Below are 23,090 nucleotides of genomic sequence, written 5' to 3'. Positions count from 1 at the left end.
CAGGTGTATTCAGGATATTCTAGTTCAAGCACAGAACATATGCACCAGCCTGAATGAAGAAGTGGAGTTTCAGCCTATGTTGAGGAGTGACCTACTTCAAGTATCTCCTCTTGGGAACAGGAGCTCAAGAGTATGATCATAGGCCAGACACACAGCAACACTCAATCATAACTTGAGCTCATTTGGTCATGAAGACAAGCCCTTAAGCATTTAGTTTCAATTTAAATCACTAGTTATACGCACAGTTTAAATGAAGCACTTCCCATTTAATTTAAACAAAATAGGTTTTATCAGAAAGTTACACAAACCCAACAAGATTTATTTTTCAAAACCATACTTTATTTTTAAAGACTAAGAGAAGTATTCAGAACTATATTTCTTAAGCAAAAAGATTCACATTTCATTCTGCAGGGTCATTAGTAGGAGAAAAAGCATTTGCGGATTTATTTTTTGCAACTGTTGTTGAGTTCCTACACCCATCCAGATTTATTTAAAATTGGAAACATCAGTTATGGCTTAAGATACAGAATTACAAAAGAGTAACACAAACGTTGAGACTCAAGTGGTGAACAGGTAACTATGGTCATTTTTCCACAGAAAGACAATGTTTTAGCTAAGACAAACAGAAGCAACAACTAACTGTATTGGTAGACAGATCAACCGAACATGATCAGCACAGACACTGCTTCAAGGATACCTATGCTGTTAATCCACAAACGTTAGAATAATGTTCTGTCTGCTCCAATTACTTCAAGTTTTCTTCTGTATCACAAGCCTCAAAAACATGGAAGTACGAAACCATGACAACAGCTTTTTGTTGGTTTTGTTTGGTTTTTTTTTTTTTTTTTTTTTTTTTTGGGTGGGGGGTTGTTTGGGTTTTTTTTTTGAAGAAAAGGATACAAGAAAAGATGGAAGACTACAGTATGCGGTGAAGGAAGAGTCATCCCCTCTAAAGAGACAGAACGACTTTGGCCAAGAAATTTTAAACAGTAAGGACTCAAACCGACTCAGAAGCCGGAGCTGATTTGTAACTCTGCATTTACTTGTTCTGGATAGCTTGCATTCAGTGGGACAGAGGTAGTGATGGGAACAAGATTCCTTCCCTAAAGTTTCCAAATAGATGAAACCTGGTGAGCATGGCCCCAAGGAAGGGCGAGCGCAACCAGCTGAGGACCTGCCAACTGCGAAAGGACAAGAGCACAAGCACAGACAGTAAAGCTGCTCTCCCATACCCAGACTGATAAATAAAACGTGTAAAGGCGCTGGACAAGAATTGAGCAAGGAACAAAACCTCTGTGGCCCCTGCAATATGTACTTCATGCCAGGTTGTGCAAAGGATAGGACTGTACCTTTGCTACACAGTTGTGATCTAAATATTACATTATTTGCAGTACTGCCAGAAGTTCCAGTGTGTAACTAGCTAGCATGGTTATGTTGATAATTTTAATAGTTTATATAAAGTCAGTCACCCATTTAAAAAAACCCAAATAAACAACATAAGGACTTGTATTTGCAGACAATTCCTTTATCCAGTTAATTCTTCAGACTTGTCCCACCTTTGCTATTTGTGACTAGGCCAACTTTTCTGTCCTAAGGAGATTAAGACAGACTTAAACTGTTAAAGTTCCTTCCTCTTTGCTCACTGAGAGTAATTTTCTAGAAAAAAATCCAAAACAACACAACAACAGGTTTTTATCTTACACTCCTGAAATACTATGATTTCTTACAGGAGTGTTCATTTAAAGGAAACTGTCTGTAATACTTATAATAAAAGGTTGCAACTCTTGGACAAGAAGGGATGGTTTCAACTACGTCACCTGAATATAATTTGAGTGCTATAAACCAATCACTAAATAAAGTCAACACTTGGGCCAGAGTTCTCCTTAGAACACCCTATTTCTCTTAAGAAGATCAGAGGTACAATGGTTTGTTTTATTGCAACACTGGTTAGCCAAATCCAATCCTTCCCATTCAGATATGATTTTTAAGGACCAGGGATATTATGGTTTACTGCCAAATTTGGCAGACAATTTACCGATGAGATTCATGACCTTGGGATTGTTCTGGTACTTGGACATATTTGCTGGGTTCTGGGCAACATCTTGGAACGCAGCCATAACTTCTGGATCCTGCAGGACAAAAAGAAAGAAATTAGGGCATTTATAAAACAAGCCTACAAAAGTTAGTGGTTATGTGGTCTCAACACGAATCCAGTCTTGCTCAGCTTTTCACATGACAAGACTAGATTGGAGTTTTGGGCAAGAGGTCTCTAAAGAGAAAACAAGGATACAGTGCAGGCCGTTAACGCTGCATCAGTAAACACCAGGGTTGTTACTGAACTTGTTACAGTAATAGCACAACATGTGAGAAGGAGGATAAGGTAAGAATTATTTTTCCCCCAAAAAGGAGCCAAACACAGCCACACCTACTGGTTTATTTCTATTCAGGCATCCCAAATGCATTTTGAAGGAGGCAGAAGCTCCATGCGTGTAGTACGCACGGTAGGATAACCCTCCTCTGAGCAATAGCTGCTACTCCTCCCTTTCACCTCGGTCCCCTCTAGCAGCAGAAACTTTCATCTGCTAGGCTGTGAGCAGATGATGTGGCAACGTGTGGCTTTTGAAAACGCTTCTGATTCTCAGTCCTTTCCCAGCTCCTCTGAGAAATCACAACTGGAAGAGAACCTTGTTATATCTCATCAACTACAACTGTTGAAGTTGGTATTCTTTTGACCACTGACTGTAATGTACATGTGAATGTATTTATTAACGGCATCTTCTCTACTTAGTATAAGAAGCATTAATACTTTTTTCTGTACTTCTAGTACACCTTTGACCTCTGTTAAACTAGAATTGTTTTTACTCATTTTACATGTGCATGTTTTGAACAGTGCCCTTTAATAAATCTGTATAGATTGATTTTACATCTCAGCCTGGAAAAATGTTTCCATTATAAGCAAATTCTGCAAAGATCCAAGTTTTCTTTAATTCAGCTACGGTGCAAGCAGTTTATTATGTCCAATACAAATCATCTGCATCAGCTGTAATTTCATTTTCTGTTTTTTTCTAGCGCATTTAAGTAGTTTCACTGAAAGATACAATTTTCCCTAGACTTCTAGCCCATTGCTACCACAGATGTATTCTTCCAAACCATCAAAAACCAATTTATGTCCTCTGAGCGCTCTGTGCTACAATAGCACCACCCTGTATCTATTCTAGCATCAGACACAGACAAGAGCTGTTTAACAAGTCTGATCCAAAACTGTGTTTGGTAGGTGTGGACTCCACTGAAATCACCCACGTGCTTCAGTCATGTTTTATACATGTTGGAAAACAAGAGTCAAGTCTTCTCTTTTGTTAGAGGGATTTACAAGTGTTTTGTCTCTCTCACAAAAGAGAATCTGCAAAGTCTTTGAAAAAATAGGATGCTGAAGTTCAGAAGACAGACATGTTTTCTCCACTTTACAGGATTTGTATGTAAAGAAAGAAAGAAGACTTTCACAACCTCAAACTTCTTGAATTTCTGATTTCAAAATAGGGCTCATGACTATAAAGATCATATCATATTGTTAAATCTGTGTTTTCACCTGTAGAATATGAATCTGGAACAAAAAGCTGAGTAAGCTTACTCACTGGTTTGTGTCAAAGCACACTTAAATGAATGTTAAATATCTAATTTTTTGCTACGTGTTTTACGATCCTATAAATTCACAGCAAGTAAGTTATTCTGTACTTGTGCAACTCCCTGGAAGCCCTCAATCTTAAACATTTTTATAAAAAGAGTCTAACACATCCAAGGTTTCACACTGATGAGCAACACTATCAGAATAAAGTTTAAGATTGAAGATATCAACATTTCCATAGGGAAATATTTAGCACATAAGGTGGAATGGGAACCACTCTGTAAACAGCGTTAGTGAAACATTCAGTTTTCCAATGCTCTAGTCTTTAGTTGCAGAAGGATGAAAAATACTTCCAAGGAAAAAAGTTATCACGATTCTTTTTTCCAACTTACATATTTTCGTGGAAGTCTAGGTCTAACATATGACTATAGGTCAAATAAGGAATCCATAGGTCCATCTTACACATAACTGCTTTTCAAAAGAACTTATACTTGACCCATAACAGCCCTCCAAAACACAAATGTCATGTTGTGTCCAGAGAGAGCAGTTGCACATGCAAGACAGGAGGTACTACAGAACCCTTCAGACAGCCAAAATAGTAAAATAAGAGAAACTTTTAAAAGTCTCAGCCAATTCTTCTGGAGACTAAAAAGCTTAGGGGCAAAAGAGTTAAATAACACGTTAGAAGTCACTCCAAGAGGTCACAACTATTACAGTTAAGAAGCTATGAAAAGAAATGCAGCAGCGGCTTTGCCACTTTGAGTCTTTTATGCATAAAAGACTAGTACCAGCCACAATTTAAACACAAACAAACAAACACACACTATCCTGAAGACAGTAAATCTTCAGGTAATGGAACGAGGAATCTTTATCAAGAAAAGTTTTTATACTAGCTTGCAGAGATTCTAATCTTTATGCCAATGATGAGCAGTAACGTCTACAAACATGTCCATAGGCAGTCATCTCCTGCTCTTTGGTTGCTTCTACAGAGGAAAAGCTGAAGTTGACAGCATAACCAGTTTAATCTAGCTTATGTTCAGGCACACAGAGTTACAAGGTTTAGGGAGCTGTTAACAGACTCAGGCACAGTTCAATGTTAGCTCATGGAGAATAGTCTCAAAGCTGATGAGGTAACAGTCACTAAGCCTAGAGAGATTGTGAAAAGCAATACTCCAGTTTCAGTAGTAATTCTTCACTATGAAAAGCCTCTACATACTGTCAGTTAAAACAGTATCTTAAGATTAACGATTTGAGAAAGAACTGTGTGATTCAGTATCTTCAGACTTTTTTTGTAACACCTCAGATAACCTACGTAATAGGTACCAGCTACCATTATCCATCAACATATTCCATAGCTGCACTGAGCAGAAGCCAAGCAGTAGAAACTACTGTCTTTTAAGACTACGGTTTACGCTGCCAATTCAGAGAGGAACAGACCATAGTCAGTTGGACATTTTAGGAAAATAAGACAGCGTAGACATAGGTGAAATGCGGGATAAATCGTATCTAGATGTAAAGTTTTGTACAAAAGAAGTCAGCAAGACACTCAAGGCTTTGCTGACAGGTCTACATGTGAAAGCCTGCCTGTGTTATGAGAAAACACCGTCAACACACGCTCTTGCAACATCCTATAGTATGCTGGGGCATATATAACCAGCATGCAATGGAGTCTTCTTAAAGGCATGTGGCAAGTGCTTAATATTTAGCTGCACCTCAAAGCTCTGTTTTTAGCAACTCTAATTTAAACTCCTGTATTACATCATAAATTAGCCAGGTAATGAATACAGCTACAAGTCATGAGGGGTTTTTTTGATGGTTTGGATGCAAGTCAACATGGCTGACTGTGGCAGCCAAAGTAAAGGTGTGTTTCCAACCATCAGAAACCATTAAGAGAACTCACGAACTTTTGCATGGAAAGTGATGCCTTTTTTGTGATTTCAGGGCATACCAAATAAGGGTTGCTTGTGATGCTTTTATTTAGATGTGGACCATGGCTGTTCAATGAGCTGAGAACAACACGTAATTCTAGTTTAACCACAGCAATCCAGACAAAGAAACAAAACACTTTTATACTTGATCATATTGGCATGCAAATAAAACTATATAGCTCAGATTTTTCCTAGCCGACCTGCCCCTAAAACTGATGTTGTCAGATATGTTCTATTTAATTTGCTGGAATATTTTTCTTGTGTAAAAGTAGTCATGACATTGAGCAATTAAATAACCGAGCCATTAATCAAGCTCACTGGGGAAGCAAGATCTCTGAACATGAATTTAGAAAACGCCAGACGCAGAACTATTCGGATACTACTTTGCCTCTGGCAAAAACCAAACACTTAATCCCCTAAATAGAAAGGCAATTCTCTTCTCAGTATTTTTGTAACATATTGTGTTGCAACAATATTAATAATCATTTTTTGTTTGTGTGCAATTATCTTGCCACAATGTGTGTGCATTCAAAAAGAAGCAATTGAATTACACCATGTGGAAAATAACCATTCAAGATACTCAAGAGATGAAGATCTCTATACAGCACAGTTTTGCCTATCATAAGCACGTATGGGGCCGGCGGGGCTGGGGGGCACTTTTAATTAAGATCCCATCAGTTTGAAAAACAGCTAACATTGATTCCAGACAGTCTCGTGCCTCGCATGCAAGGAGAGAATTTTGCAACAGAAATAAGCAAGCATCCCATTGCTATCCAGAAGGTCACATCTTTCCTCCTTCCCTCAGCTCACGGGTGCTGTTCTTCCCTTGTTCAAAATGTTTAGCTTTGATTATAACAAATACTCACCTGCATGGCCGCAAGGACTTCAGGATCACTGAGAATCTCATTGAGACCTGGCATACCCGCCATTCCTGGCATACCTCCAGGCATAGCCCCGGGAAATCCACCTGGAAACCCAAGACAAGAACACCACATGATGAGAGGCATTTAATTCATCTATACAGGAGGCTCAGAAAGAGACCAAGATATACTTCCTTTGCCACACCTCTAAAGCCATGTCTTCCGTAAGGCTACAGCGTCTTCACTGAATGGAAAGCAGGGTCTTCACCCTCTCTTTGTGTGAAGACGTACATCTTATTTCACTCATGTTTTTAACCCAACTGAACAGGAGGTTTGCATTGAGTGTCAGGTTTTAGCACCTTGTACACAGATGCGGTTATTTTTCTGGTTAGCTTAAATTCAGTAGGTGTCAAGCCCAGGAACATAAGGAGTTTGAATGCCTGGGGTGAACAATTCTGGACAAAAGCAGATCAGCAACAGTACGTCCCAGGCACGTTCCACATTTGACGGGAACTTTAGGTTTGAAAAAACTGTAACACCAAAAAAAAAAAATTCCTGAAGCAAAATGCTTGAGGTTGTTTTTAAAACCTTAATCAGCAGCTACCCTAGCTGTGCTGAGCAGGGTAGACATGGTCTCTATTTGGTTCCTCTGAAAAGCTGATCCAGTTGAGTATGCATACAGCCTACCTCAGCTACATCTCAATCTTCGAGAGCATTAATACTTACCTTGTTTCTCCCCAATTAATTGTACCCAAAAATAACATGGGAAGCCCAATTTTCATTGAATTGTTCAAGGACAGCTTTTCTAGAAGGTAAATTGCACTACCTCCTTTGAGAAACTATTCTGTTCAACAATAGATTGTGACTAGCACAGATTTCTCTAATATTCAATACAAATTTTCAACTTTAAAACCATTGTTCTTAAGCAGAATGGGTCCAGGACACCCTGGGTAATTTAGAAAACATTTTTATACTAGTTTTTCAGCACATATTATTAAGCAAATACTACACCTTTGTTGTTTTCTCAGACCTAAATCCTTTCATTATTATCCATAATTACTGGTTTGTCTTCCCTCTACTTGCTACCTAACATCAATTATCTTTAAGAGAAAGAATCCCACCCCTCTTCTCATTGGTGCTCAAGGAGTTATTTGTAGACAAGTTCTAAACTTCATAAAATATTTTTCACTCTCTCTTAAGAACAAATGCTATAAAAACTGTGGTTATAATACTCCACACAGAAACATATGAGATTCCCAACAGTCATCTCTACTTCAAGTATCGGTACTTAAAAATAAAATACCTGGGAAGCCACCAGGGAAACCACCAAACTGAGCTCCTCCTGCCTGTCGTCTTGCTTCTTCCTCCTGCAGATGAAAGCACATCAGTCCACACAAAGCAATGGAGCTACAGTCTGTTTTCTATCGCTCAACTGGTTTTAGGAGGAAAAAAAAAATAGCTGCAACTGTTTCAGGCAGGTAGACTACCACAATAAACAAACAAAGCACTTCAATGTGTACAAAATTACCAACAAGAAATAGTAATGTCTACTCTTACTTTAGTATGTATTTGCAGATAGGTTACGCAGAGTATGTTTTTACTGAATATGAACTGCATGATTTGTTTTAGATCGTCAGCTCACATTTTTAGAACTAACTCCCCCCCCCCTATTAAAATATATCAATAAAGCATGAAGAAAGAGCAAGCAAACTGTGTCAGGAGTTAGGAAGAGAAGCAAAGTATTGTTTTAATTTAAAACCTCCCACTTCAGGAGACATAAGTACTTGAAGTAAAAACTATTCTGGTACAGTTATACAGTAAATGACTTCTTGAAACACAGGATTAGTAGAGATTCCAGAGCCTGCTTTTGTCATCAGCAATAAAAGCAGATGCAGTACAATGCCCTCTTCTCCAAATTTCATTATTGGTCAAGTAACTAAGACAAAAACCAACTCTCTAAAATTTAATTCTAAGACTTAAAATAAAAGCGATTCTTCTCTGCAATTCATTTTAAACAAAGTAACTATGATGCTCTCCAAATTATTAAGAAATATTAAAGGCTAAGTATTCACCCTTTGTGCTTTCTCATGCTCCTCCCGTGCCTTCTTCACTCTTTCCATTCTTTCCTTGATTTCCTTTTCTTCACGCTTCCGCTCGTATTTTCGGCGATGTTCAGCAATTTTCTGAGCCTGTTACAATAGAATATCAAGATTTCATATACATTTCTAGCATACCACACAACATTTCAATACAAAATCCATACAAGTAACTATCTGTTCTTACCAGTCCTTACAAATAAGATTTGACTTCACATTCTAAAAGCCCCTTTGTTTTAGGAGTCATTTGCTGCTTCCTCTCTATGGCAATCAATTTTTCATGTCTACTTGGCCCTAACTGGACTCACCAGAACATGCACTCTAGTATTCTGTTTTGCTAAAGAGCCCTGGGACTTGCATCTTAGTTAGAACTTAAACACGTTATCATTGCATGTCCCTTCATGATTTTATGCTGAAATACTTATTTCTCCAGGGCTAAAACCAGCAACTGCCTTAGAAAAGGGAATCTTCACTGGCACAAGAGCAGAAATTCCCCCTGCACACACACACTTAAATAGTGTCACTGCTGTTCCATATGCCTTTGCGGCATATACAGCTAGACATAATCAGTTCAAAGAATTCCTGAACCAAACCAAGAAAGGGCTGGTGGGGGAAAAGTTTGTTTCCTATTATCAGCTTTTTCTCAAGTCTATAAAATCCACAGCCTCAGCAGAAGAAAGTAGTCAGCAATGAACTCCCCAAGGCTCCTCAGTCAGGGCTCATTCTAACAACAGAACACTAACTGTAGCACTGCTTTCTTGAAACCAGAATGTATCCTTGCACAGCATGGCAAAACAGTTCATGATTTCACAAACTGTGTATGATCATTACCCTGTAACAAAAAACATAGCAAAACCAAGGTTCAAAACCAGATATACTAACTACTACTACAATGGATACTCTTCTATTCTTTCAGAATACTCTTTAAACAAAGAAATTATAAGTATTGAAGCTTCAATACAACTCATTTTAGCTAGGAGACATCCATTCCACACCACATCATTCTTACCTGCCAGAGAAAACACACCGCAGGCAGCAGGACTGACCGATATTGAATGCAGTATGTGTTATCGGAACCTGATGTTATGGCTGTTACCTTTCTCCTCTCTCTTAATGAACTATTGAGAGTGTTTTGTATTTTTTGGGTTTGTTTTTTTTTTTTTTTTATGAAGCATAAAAAGCTTCCAAAGTTTTGATTTTCATTGGTTCTAAGTATTTCTCAAAATGAAATACGCATTTTTAGAATTTGACTCAGACTTTCAGCTAGAAATACCACAAACTAAAGAGTGCTAGGAAAGCTGGAAGTCAATAAATCGGGTGAACAGCTCATCTTCACTAAGTAAAGATTAAAACGTCACCCATTAAAATCTCGTACACTTTTTCCTTGAGCTACATACACAAATACTCACAGTTGGCAACTACGCCTCAATGTATGCTGTTTCTCATACTCTGCTGTTTCTGTGCATGGGCAGATTAACTGGAAATAAAAGGCTCCCCCTCAGCCAAGCATTAAGTATACCTGCTATAAAAAAGGGTGAGATCTAAGACCTAATTACATTTCCCACAGATCAATAGTCTCCAAAAGAGAAGACTAACAGGTTGTAAGATGGTTTCCATTGTTGTTTTGTTGGAGACTGTCTTCTACAAAGATGTGGTAGGAAAAACTGAAAGGCCAAGTTACTAAACATAGGAATGTTTGTGCATGTGGTGGCCTAACCTTGGCTGGCTGCCTGGTCCTCACTAAGCTACCCTCTCACTCCCCCTCCTCAACAGGACAGGGAGAGAAGATAAGATGGAGAAGCTCCTGGCTTGAGATAAAGACGAGGACATCACTCATCCACTACCATCATGGGCAAAACAGACTCAACATGGGGGAGATTAATTTAATTTTTTGTCAAATAAAAATAAGAGCAGGATGATGAGAAACAAAGACAAAACTATAAACACCTTCTCCCCACTCCTTTTCTTACCAAAGCTCAGCTTCAACTGAGTGGTGCAGGGCAGGAGAATGGGGGCTGTGGTCAGTCTGTAACACTGCACCTCTGCACTCCTTCCTCCTCATGCTTTTTTCCTGTTCCAGCCTGGGGTGCCCCCCCAGGATATAGTCCTTCCCAAACTGCTCTAATGTGCATCCCTCCCATGAACTGCAGTACTTCACAAACTGCTCCAGCATGAGTTCTCCCCACAGTCCAACAGACTGCTCCAGCATGGGTCCCCCGTGGGCTGCAGCTTCTGCCGGAAAACCAAGTTCCGTATGGGCTCCTCTCCATGGGCCACAGTTTCTGCCATGAGCTTGCTTCAATGTGGGCTCTCCACAGGCTGCAGTTTCCCTCAGGGCATACCCACCTGTTCTGGTGTGGGGTCTTCCATGGGCTCCAGGGTAGATATGTGCTCCACCGTGGACCTCCATGGACTCAAGAGGGACAACCTACTTCACCATGGTCTTCTCCATGGGCTGCAGAAGAATCTCTGCTCCTATGCCTGGCATACCTCCTCCCCTTCCTTCCTCGCTGATCTTGGTGTCTGCAAAGTTGCTTCTCTCACTTTTTTTTCCCTTTACTCCCCTCTCTCACAGCTGTTGCACTGCATTTATTAACCCCTTCTTAAATATGTTATCACAGAAGCACCACCAGCGTCACTGACTGGCTCGGCTTTGGCCAGTGGTGAGTCTGTTTTGGAGCTACCTGGAACTGGCTCCGTCTGACATAAGGACAGCCCCATGTCTCTTCTTACAAGAGGCCAGCCCTGCAGCCTCCACCTCCCCTCAACCTCACCACTTAAACCCAATACAATGCAACAGCTGCAATCTGTGGTCTGTCAGCCACTTTAAAGGAACATGCAAAACAGATGGAAAAAAAAAAAAAGCCTGCTATCAACAGTCTTACATTTGTTACAACAAAGTTCTTCCTGAGAAGAATGCTGGGGTCAGTCACTTGAGAAAAGCTGAAAATCACTCTTAAAGAGATGATGCTGCCCTCATGAGGTAGATCAATGAAAGTACAAATTACAGCAAAGAATGCTTCCTTTGTAAAACTTTTTTGGGATAAAGCTTTGAACAATTCAGAAATGTTTTGAAAAAAAAAAATCCATCATCAGAGTGTTCTCTTGCTCTTCTGAATGTTTTAGTCTAGATTCTAAAATGCCTGGCAAAACTTCAACTACTTCAGATTCTTTTGTTAAGATTTTGAAAAAGGAACATTATTATTTCATAGTTCGGTCACATGCCTAGCTCAGAGACTCAATTTCTCTACACGCAGCCATAAACAGCTGGGATTGGAGACAGAAATATTTATAAACTCAGTTTGAAGTGTCAGATGACACATGAACACATTCTCACAAGACAAGGCATATTGGAAGAATTTGAAGGCAGCAATGTCACTCAGAGGAGGAACCTCCATCATGCCTCCCCACTTACTCTTGGTTGCACCTCCTTCAGCATGGCACTAGCATCTTCATCATAATCCAGTTTACAAGCCAATGCAAGATCATGAGCAGCCTCCTCCCAGTGACCCAGAAGTCTGGAATTTAGAGGACATCAACATTCAGAAAGAAAAAGCAAACTGAACTCATATTCAAAATATTTACAACCATGCAGCATTCAGTTACTTCTACCTTCAGCTATATGGACTTACAAAATTCTGAAGTTTAATAATCATGGTGTTTTCTGTAACCTGCACACAACAATGCCCTTAGAGGATACCTGCTCGCTTCACACCTATACAATAACATTTGCTTGAAGTAAAAATGAGGAAAAATACCCTCAATCAGTTAGTATCAACGTTTGCTAAAAACAAGAAGGGTCTAACAGGGAGAAGGTACCCTACCTAAACCCATGAAGCACACTAATAAAAATACTCTGCACTACTAGGCACATGTTCAGTGTAGAGCTACATGTTCAGTGTTCTTTACAAGTCTACGCCACCGCTACGTCAAGCTTAAGAGGACCGTCTTTACTCAGCACTCAAACACCCTAGCTAACTGGATGCACCATGTCTTAGTTGAAGAGGTCATACAGACTACTGTGCACACTTCTTAACTATTCATTTATACAAACTCATGATAATAAAACATTTAGGCAAATGGTATTCCTAAGAGGTCAAAGCACTTCTGCTTACAGACAGAGGTGTTAATCCAAACTATTCTCCATTCTTCTTGCTCTCAGGTTCCATGGAATTTATTATTAAAACCGTAGACATGAACAAACTACTCTGTGCACACAGTTTAAAATGCCCGCCCCCTTTTTTTTTTTTTTAGGTTCTACTAGCATTTACTCTTTCCACTTTTATATGGACCATAAGAAGTGTTGTCATCTCTTTTTTGTCTGATTTATTGTCATTTTAAAAAAAGAGTTTACCTACAGTTGGGGGGATGCCCATTGGTATAATGTAATTTTAAATAATTACACTGTTTGCTTAATATCACTCTTCAATTGCAACAAATGTTTCCCTTAATACCTAGGCTGTTTAATTCACTGTGTAAAAGAGCTCTACGATCTAATGGAGTAAAAGCAACAGAGAAACACTTCATTAAAACAAAAGACCACCAAACAAATAAAACCCACAAGTCCTAGACCTCATCTTTAGCAAATGATTAGAAAATGCTATTCACAATGTCAGTACGCTACTAGAAGATATGTTTAAAAAAAAAAAAAATTAAAAAAAAAGAAAAAAGACTGCCAGAATGACTACTCATGAATTGCCATGAATAAATCACCATAGTCCTTTCTTTCACAGCACAATGTTTCTTGGTTCATGATTACTGCTCTCAGGTAGGAGCCAGACAGTTTAGAGGCACAGAGAAGCAGAGAATGCATAAACAAAACTGCTCCCCCCAAGTACAGGTGTAGTTCACTACCTGTGTGCTTTCCCCCTCCACTTGTAGGTCTGTGCCGAGTCAGGATTAATCTTGATGGCTCTGTCACAATCTCTAATGGCGGCATTTGGCTTCTGTAGTTTCACAAAAACACTGTGGGAATAACATTTATTATACATATTGAAATACCAAGTTACTAACTTAAGCTGGAAATAATTTTGGATGACTAACAGGCAAGCTACTGAGATAATACATTTGAAAAGCTGAGTTCAAAAAGATTTTGTAGTGATAATGAAGTCACTGAAATTTAGTTTCCCCGGCCCGTTGTTGTAGGTGAATCATTAGCAAGAAACGAACGTGTTCATTGTTCAGACTCAAGCCTTGCCAGCGAGAAAAACTTCAGCGCACAAGGACAAATAAACACAAAAGACAGTCAACTCCATGATCTTTGGAGTCTATAGCCAATGGCAACTAGCAATTTGAACAAAACAATTAGAGTGCTTGTAACTAACTTCATCATTAAGGCTTGTTAGAAAGCAAGAACAAAGTCATGCACTGTCTTCTAGAAACAAATAGGTGAACCATGTGTCAGGAAACTGTCCCAAAACTATGCCTCGCCGATGAAAGACATTCCAGTGCTGCTGACTGCACAAAAATCCTAGTCTCCCAAAACACACAAACCCTGCCGAGCTAAAATGCAAGTCCACCAGAGAGGCAGATCACTCATAGCACTTGATCAGCACTACTGTTTTACAATATCCTATAATATACTGTTAGCTTATTTCTACAATAGACCAAATTGAGGTAACTTTTAAACTTCTCCTAACACTTTTAATTTTCATTGCTTATTGCAGTCCTGAGAAAATATAGCATTATATGAGGTTTTAAAAATACTACTATGATGGCAACGACAACAATAGTGTATTAAGGTACGCAAAACAGTGTTACACGCAAGAACTCTGATATGGAAAGGAAAAAATAGCAAGGCATAGACCACTTAAGATGTACTAAGAATGGAACAGTTAAAGGACACTAATTAATCGAAAGTCATAAAAAGCTGAATTATACCTTGCTATGAAAACGATCTACTAAACTACGAAATCATCCATGATTAGTGGGGTTTTTTTGCATAAAAGAAGAAAAACAAAATCTGTGGAAACTTCTGCTCTGCAACCCATACTTGTCCAGCCTTCCTCAAGAATTAGAAACATAAACGTGTTTGTGCATTATGAAGTTAGGGCCACCACACATCGAATTTGACAATGTTCCAAACACACTATCTGCAGTCTGGCAGATGTAATTAGCAGTAAGGTGGTATTGAATGGGTTGAGAAACAGGTGTGTCCTGTTCAAATGCAGGACTGCTGAACAGAAACAAGTCTACTTCACAGTGAACGAATTCATTTAGCAGGTACAACAGGGAGAGAATTCACACGATCCACAATTAACTTTGCATCACAGGCCATGATTTCAATAATCATCTTAATCCCAGAATAAACTTCAGATTTTGCAAGTGTTTGTTACCCAGTATTATTCTAACTCAACATACCAAAAGCCATATTACCACAATGCATTTTGGAACATCATTCTGTTACTCTGTTGTCAAGATTCTTTACACGTTTGCTTCAGCAAATCTGGTTAATCACATATAAGATACAACGCACTGTGTACTTTTCCCTTTCCCTTATGTGGTTGAAGTTTACATAGATTCTCAGGTTGCCATTATATCTGGGTTCCTTAAGCAAAATAACAGAACAGGCAGAGACATAAATCACTAGTTTGTAATGACTCACCTCGCCCTCTTGGCATACAAGATGGCCAAACAAGGATTCAGCTTGATAGCATCTGTGAACAAGTCGACAGCCTTCTGAAGTTCACCTAAATATGAGTAAAGTTTCAGTCATTACACAATGAAATTACATCCAAATTGCCAAACCTGCTTTACGGAGTGTTATGTCCCTATGTTATGTCTGTTTATGTTCTTAAACAGAACATTATCAACAAAAGAAAACCAGTTTATCCCTCTTCCTATGTTACTGAAGTACAAACTCCAAAACTAATGCTAAAGGGGAGGAGACTTTTCTCAGCTAAATTTGTACATTTAACTTTGTATGCAACCAAATAGGAAGTCATCTCTTTATTACACAGCTTTTCATTGCATTAAGAACAACCACTAACCAACCGTAATATGTAGGGAAGTACTATAACAATCGATTTTAATTAAGATGCTGCAGTACCTCATTACCCTCAACTCTGCCCAAAACTATAGCTACATTGGGAAGACAGCACTTAAAAGTAGCTTTCATGTTCTAGACGGTTTTGGCTATCCAACAGCAAGTGAGTTGTTCTCTTCCTCGAAAGCATTCAAAACAGTCCAAGATATTTTCTTCTTTTTTAAGAGGAGAACCAAACCTAATGTCCTTGAGTATGTACTAAAAAATAATTTATCACCTTCACTTAGAGCATTTATTGCTTCAATCTTCTTCTCATTAGCTTGATCCACCATCTCTTCAGTTACCTACAAAAATAAAGATAATGAAAAACAGATTCAAAACTCAAAAGCCATAGAGTCCAGGCCAGAATTACCATAGTAAGACAGCGCCAAAAAAGGCAGTTCTAGTTTTCCGATTCTAGAATCTTGTTTTTAATTTGCATTCAATCATAGCTAAAAAAAAAACAAACAAACTTTGCTTTCAGCTTGGAGACATTAGCTTGAGTTGAATAATGGCAGATTTCTACATATCTGGTTGTCATGGGTGTTTTGATAATATTTTTTTGGGGGTTCCTGACCTGATTTTCTTCACTAGATTTTTGATGGACTACAACCTTGAATAAGAAAGGACTGTGGTTTTAAACCAGTAGGTTTTCTATTTAGGAGAAAAAGAGCCAAAGCAGCAGCTGGCTACCTGGCTAATATAGTACTCATCCCTCCTCAGCTGCTAGCCTTGACTAAACTTGAAACTTCTCCCTATCTTTCCTACTGCCACAGACATTGAAAATATTGTGCTTACCTCCACATTTTCATCTCCCATTTCTTGAGGATCATCATTGTCTGGTTCAATCACTCCTTCGTTGTCAATTTCTGAGGGAGAAACAAAAAGCAAGATTAAGTGCCATCTACAAACAGAGAGGGTTTCCAGAATCATGTTCACATTGGGGAAATGTGATTAAGTCATTTATTTTCCACACCTAAGTCGCTCTCTTCACTTTCTGGTTCAGGGGATTTAACTGGCTCCTCTGGCTGTTCCTCTGCTTTGCCCTGAAAGAAAAATGTATTTGTAAGCATGCGTTATTCTGACTGATACTCTATTCCCACTCTAACAAATAATAATGTATAAGAAAATCCAAAATTCATCTCCAGAGCATCAGATTGCTCTATGACTAAAGTGTTTTATTTTTAAGTTAAAATCCTCCTTTTTCCTCCTCTCAGATTAAGTCTATCACACATGCAAACAATTCAGAGCCCAAATTTTGACTCGTGAACTTTTATTATTGGTAAGGTCTGTCCTTCAAATTGTGTAATTCAATAATCAAAGCCAAATAATACAAATAATATCCAATTCAGAACCAGCTTTGCAATGAATACTAACCAACCCTTCCAATCTTCCTGCCTTCCTTCACACATTCTCTGGATCAAAAATTATCTCAATCTAATACTATTAAGCTAAGATCCTTTAGCAGTGAACAATAAGCTTGTGTCAATTATAAAAATATTGTTTCCATTTGCCAAGGTCAGAGATCTTTGCCATTTATACATACTTAGAATGTTTTTTTCAAATGTTTTCCTATCAACTTTTAACTACATCACTAATTTCCTCTGAATCCCATAATTTAGCACATTCTGCTTTTTCACAGACATAAGCTGCTTGTCTTCATACTCAGTGTCACACACTATACTCACTACATGTACACAATCCCTCCATACATTTCTAACTAGCCAGTAATTCCAGCATCCACTGTCTTCTTAAGTGGGGGGGGGGGGGGGGGGGGGGGGGGGGGGGGGGCGGGAAATAAAATTCTACTTTTTTCAAAAGAATTTCAAGCTTGGAAAAATCCTGCTATAAATGTACAAGCCAAATTTATTATTTCCCTTAAAACAAATGAACAAAAATCAATGAAAAACTCTTCCACAATATTGCCTTAAAAACTCAATAGTTCAACTGTTCACTTCATTACCTATCATGCTTGCTAATATTTTTTCTCATGCAAAGATCGTAATTTAATCCACTAATGGCTACTGAAGAAGTGTATAAACAGACAGCGGGAACATAAAAAAAAGAAATCAAGACTTTGGCATTTGCATTGCACAGAACATCAGGCATTCAGGATTAGTGAAATGGAGCATGACAACATTTGAAATAAACTAGGAAGCTGTCTGTAACAAGTCATCTACAACATGCAATGGGCAGGCTTCAGACTGAACTCTCCCCATCACTCACCCTAGCATATTCACCGACCCTATTTGAGTGAAAATTGACAGTAATTTTTCATTCCTCCTACTCAGTAATTTTTGCAGAGGATCCAAATGTTTGTTTTCAATGATAAATTCTTCATATCTCACCTTACTTGTCTCCTCTGTGGAGGCACTGGCTGGAGCAGGCGGTATTGTGCCTCCCATACTTTTCAGCAAAACAGAGAAGAGAAAAAACAAAACAGTAAGATTATCAAAATACTGATGTGTTTTATTGATTCAAATCCTGCTGATATTATCACCTTTTGTTGTGACACAAAACATGATGATCCAGTTCACTGTAAAACCAGCAAATAAAAAGCACACATCCACATGCTCTTCCCAGTGTAACACAACACATGCTGTGCCTGATAGGTCTTTCACCTTGAACCCCACCATCACTTGTACTCGTGCACATCACACATCACCCACTCATCCTTTCTCACAAGAGATACCTCCCTGGCTGAAACTGATTTTCTCCTTAAAATGTAACTCATGTTTTAAGTCAAAATGTTATTATTATACACATTACTAAAATTAGAATTATTTTTGGAATAGAAGTCAAACAAGTTAAGAGAACCCTAACGGCCTAAAAATGCTTATGTTATTAAAAAACTGCTGCCTAGGAAAAAAATTCATTTCTCATGTATTGCAATATTCATGTCTTTCTTCCCTAGCTACAAGTTAAGGCACATTCTATGTATAGATAGCATTCTATCAGTACAGAATAAACTTCTGTATTATATTGGCTTTGGTTAGCAGCCAGAAATAAGCATAGGCTGAATTCTCCAGCTATTTCACGTAACATCTAATCATACCTAATGGCAGGCTGCCACAAGGACTACCATTCCTACCTGCCTACCATTCCCATCTACTGATAGTTTTCAATTGCTCTGGCCATACGCGCTCCAAAGTTTAAAACAAAAAAAAAGCTTCTATCAATGCAACAGGCTTGACCAACTCCTTGGAGCCCCACACAACTGGTTAAGTGTGATGCACAGGAGAGAAGGAAATGGGCAAACAGGCAGGAGGAACTGGAAGGGTGTAGGATATTTGCTTTCAGGAATTAGTGCAACATAAAACTACATCCTAAGGATGAGATCCTATAGCTTCTTAAGTCAGGCTGCTGCAGTCCCGTTCTCCCCTCTCTCCTACCTCCTGTCACCAGCACCATTTCACAGCCAGGCCCCACGTTGGCTGAAAACAAACATGGATGGTGGGTGGACAGGATAGGGACATGGACAAATTGGGAGAGAGAGGGCAGAAGACAGAAGAGGAGGTGGCAGGATTGACAAGTCCTGGCACAAGGCCGTGCAGCGAAAGGCAAGCAAACAGCACTACACTACCTCCAGGTTACAAGGATAAACTGCCAAGAAAAAAATGCCACAAGTTACAAAAACCAGCATCTTCTGAAGCTATTGCAAAAATCTAGATGCGTCCCTGGCATGCTGACATTACTGAATCTAAGTTTTACTGCAAGGACTAAACAACTGCAGTCTGACAAATCGTTATAGAGCTAGGCAAAAAACATAGTACATGTAGTAACTTTTTCTCCTAAATTTTTACCCTCGTAGGGTGACAACAGGGCACATAATTCTCTACCAGTCTGTAAAATCAATGCGTTTTCTCTAGGATTGTAGGGACTGTCTAGGGAAGCTGTGGAACCCCTCTTCTTCTGCGCAAAGGAAACTACAAATTCTGAAGCATTTTAGTAGTGCTAGTAGCTAATATCCAGGGTAATACAATGCTCGTAAGTTAAGATCCATCTAATACTTGTTGGCAACATTTTTTTCTTTCTTTTAAACAGTAAGACTGTTTCAAAGCCTGGCTTACCCCAATCACGTATTTAAGAACAGCTCAAGCTAAAAAACCACAGGAATCAAATTCTTGAGCAATTCCAAATTATTGGTCTCAAGATCAGCTGGTTTTAAGTCTGACACCTTGAATCATCTCAAGCCTGAAACAACTTGGTCAGTCTTCTCTGCCCTCTTCACATCCCCCCTAAAAACTATCCAAGCTTAGAACTGTCAATTAAACATGTTTAACTCATATATATGCACGTTTTATAGTATGCTATTTCATGAACTGGCAAGGCTAAACAGTTTCACTCCTAGTCCTTGAAAATGTTTTCATTATCCAGTTATCCTCTATTTAAACTCGAGTTACAATTCCAAAACAATACAAAAGCAAATTACTCTACAATCCCTTAAACCAGTATTTAATTACAACGATTACAACGCGTAACAAGCATATATGCAAAGTCTGCAATGTATTTAACCTCAATGGTATACAGACACGAGAGACTCTTGTAGGAAAAGGCAAGTATAAATAGCACACACACACACTCAAAAAATGAAATTAAATCTTTGTGCTAAAACAGATTTGTGCAATCCCAGTAACAACTCTTGGGAGCTGTCAAGACTCAATTGCAACAATGGCTCCATGCTTCCACTCATCAGAATGATGAGGAACACTGCTTTTATGACTTGTTGGAAGAATTGCAATTGTTATTTTTGCATCCACTTTCATCACTGACAGCAAAATTATCTTTAGAGAGAAACTGCATTACCAGGAATTCAAAAGGGTCAAAATCTATTTGAACAAAACAACAAAAAGCCCTGTTCATCAATTAGGGATTCTCTGCTTTTCTTTTAAGGACTGCTATTGTTTCTTTGCTCCATTGCAGGTTTTTGAAACACGTTCCCTTTAACAACTCATTTCATAATAAATCAAGTCAAAACATTTGTATTTTTATGCAATTATGAAAAGGCAGACATGACTAAAAGGGATGTCAAAACACTTTCCAAACATAATCGTACACTAGTGTATGCTTTCTATACAGAGAGCACCTATGTAGAAACTAAATACAACAGCCAGAAGATAATAAGTGCATGAAAACAGGTAAGACTTATGGTTTCTGATGCAATATCAACAGCTTGTCAGAAATAACCCCATTCTGGCTTTATGAGCAGTTAACATCATTTAAGTTAGAATCATTAGCTTTAAGGAAAAAAAAAATCAAATAAATCATCAGAATTTTAGTAGAAAAATTTCATGATGGATTTCAGCATCATATAGACATTATTCTGTAATCCCAACATTACCTTGGTGACTAAACCTATGTCTTTCAGATTAATGCAGGTAAGCCTGTTGACAGAAATATAAAGATTCATCGAGTTTATTTCCACTTGAAGCCAGATCATGCTAAGTTTCAATCAGCTTCCAAAGAATGAGAAGACCCTATAAATGCACTTAATAGTCCTACTGCAGACAGCACTACTATGGAAGAGCAGAGGGAAACGCATCAGACTTTCAGACAGTTTGACATTAAAAGTAATTTGGCTACCACTCCCGATATCCAAGTGTGTAACTTTCCCAAATACTTAGCTCAAATATGTGAGGAAAACCAGAAAACTTGAGCTCTATAAGAGGTTCTACTTTGAAATATTTTTTAACTTCTAGGATAAAGATATCCATTGAAAACTTCATATGGAAAAAAAATTCCACACAAAACCCGATTTTTATACTTATAACACAAGCACCCTTCTATTACTCTAAAAATTAATCTGGAAGTTAGAACCCTCCTCATTAACAGGGAGAAAGTTATAAATCAGATGATCACCTTTCCATTCCCTACCATTCTTTGGTCAAAAGAAGCCAGTGTTCTTTCCTTACCAAGGTTCACACCTTTAGGAATTACGCAACAGAAGAAGAGAAGTAACCTAGGGTGAAGCACTGAAGCCTTTTACACAGCAGCAAAAGGAACTAAAGACCTGCAGTAGGATAAAACAAAAACGCATCTCCTTCCTAGGCATACGTGCAGCTACTATCAGTGCTGCAAAACCAAGTGAAGTTAAACAGGAGTCTTTTTACAACCATGCTAATATTCAGATGCATAAAAAAGTTTAAACATCGCTATAAAAAAACCAAAATAAATAGTTCATTGCAGCCATTTTCATTACATGACATATTGTGAAATGCCAGCATTTACTTTTACATAGTAAAACCCCACTAGTTTTTCAACTAAAGTATTATACAGCAGAAAGTACAGTTAAAATACTTTCAGATTAAAATTTGAAGCAAATTTCCTAAAACAAATCCTAATTTGCCGCTAGATAAAAATCTTTTTAACTTCTCCTTTCCTAAAACGTGTGCCTGCAAGGACTTTCCTCACTTCTCAGAGCTCTTTAGAACAGAGAGTGTTGTGGCTACCAAAGCCAAGAAGAGGTACCCAGCTGAACACAGGGGTTCTTTGAGTTCTCTGCCAGAAGCGAAGGACCTCAACCCTTCCAACCTGGTGTTTCTGGGCACTCCGGGTGGAGCCCAGGGACACTTTTACATCGAGCAGCATCTGCTATGACAGGCCGCACGTACGCAGAAGACCCTGTGCAGCGCAAAGAGCAGACGTTTGAAGTGCCCCCCAGGGGAGCGAGACTTCAACTGCTCGATACACGAAACTTCAAGGGGCAAAACACGTTTTGGCCAGGAACCGCTCCGCGTGTTGAACTGTCAGGTGTTTTATGCTTTCGGGCACCAGGACGTAAATCAACGCCACTTACCTCCCTACAAACTCGGCTCCTTTTAAGCCAGGCTAGCCAGCTCTGCTGCATAATGCGAGAATTAGCTCGGTAAGAATTACTCTGGGGCTTTCCAGCCTGGAAAGCTGAGCCACCGAGATGGCCGGAGGGCAGGCTTTAGCAACGGGAATACCCGGAGTTTAAAAACAAAACAAAACAACAACAAAAACCCAACATACTCTTTTCAGCGCTCGAGTTGTAACCACGCCGCGCCTTGCGGCGGGAAGGGAGCAGAGGGGAGGGCAGGCGGCAGCGCACCTGAGCCGCTCCCCGCCGAATGAGACCGGGCCGGACCCGCGGCGGCGACCGCCCCGCCTCGGCGCACCCCCCCCGCCCCCAACCCCCCTTCCCGGCCACGCAGCGGGGCCGCGCGCTGACACGTGCCGCCGCCATCACCCCCGCCCCTCCCCCTCCCTCCCCCGCCGCCGCGTCCCGCGCGAGACCACCCCCCCGCCTCCCCTCACGGCCACCTCAGCGGCGGCGCGGCCCGTGACCGACCTCTCCACCCACTCGCGGAGGAAGGCCAGCTCCTCGGTGTGCAGCAGGCCCGGGTTCTGCTTGCAGAGCCTGACGAAGGCCCGCAGCTCGCTCAGCTTGCGCGAGTCCATGGCGGAGCGGCGGGGAGGCAGCGGCAACGGCCGAGGCGCGCTCGCTTCCCCGCCCAACCGCCGCGCGGCGCCGCAGGAGCGCCCAGCCCGCCCCGCCGCGCCCGAGGCCACGCCCCCTCCCGCCGCGCCCCGCCCACC

The 23,090-nt window shown here is 39.7% G+C and overlaps 1 protein-coding gene across 6 annotated transcripts; it reads right to left on the bottom strand.

Moving 5' to 3' along the window:
- Positions 1-826: 826 nt before the first annotated feature.
- ST13 (ST13 Hsp70 interacting protein) lies at positions 827-22,981 on the bottom strand. 6 transcript variants are annotated; one of them, XM_086611038.1, is made up of 12 exons: positions 22,843-22,981; positions 17,879-17,936; positions 16,507-16,576; positions 16,329-16,399; positions 15,769-15,835; positions 15,111-15,195; positions 13,361-13,471; positions 11,922-12,024; positions 8,483-8,599; positions 7,714-7,777; positions 6,417-6,517; positions 827-2,129 (listed from the first exon to the last, which is right to left on the bottom strand). In XM_086611038.1, exons 1-12 carry the CDS (start codon positions 22,950-22,952, stop codon positions 2,001-2,003), a joined length of 1,086 nt encoding a protein of 361 aa, XP_086467164.1. In that variant the 5' UTR covers positions 22,953-22,981; the 3' UTR covers positions 827-2,000. The 6 variants fall into 6 exon arrangements, with proteins under 6 accessions (XP_086467164.1, XP_086467167.1, XP_086467165.1 ...); XM_086611041.1 differs by having other exon boundaries at positions 6,417-6,490; XM_086611039.1 differs by having other exon boundaries at positions 7,726-7,777.
- Positions 22,982-23,090: the final 109 nt, after the last annotated feature.

The sequence above is a fragment of the Tauraco erythrolophus genome, chromosome 4 (assembly GCF_009769465.1).
Source record: "Tauraco erythrolophus isolate bTauEry1 chromosome 4, bTauEry1.pri, whole genome shotgun sequence".
In the NCBI taxonomy this organism is placed as follows: Eukaryota; Metazoa; Chordata; class Aves; order Musophagiformes; family Musophagidae; genus Tauraco; species Tauraco erythrolophus.
The sequence above is the reverse complement of the archived record's forward strand: the minus strand, read 5'-3'. Positions and strand labels throughout refer to the sequence as shown.

Excerpts from the sequence above, each read along its gene's own strand:
- ST13 (XM_086611038.1), bottom strand. The coding sequence starts at position 22,952 with ATGGACTCGCGCAAGCTGAGCGAGCTGCGGGCCTTCGTCAGGCTCTGC. Across the intron at positions 12,025-13,360 it reads TGGAGGGGGAAAGCACACAG|ACTTCTGGGTCACTGGGAGG; the intron begins GTAGTGAACTAC and ends TCTAAATTCCAG. Across the intron at positions 7,778-8,482 it reads AGCATGAGAAAGCACAAAGG|GAGGAAGAAGCAAGACGACA; the intron begins GTGAATACTTAG and ends TTTCATCTGCAG.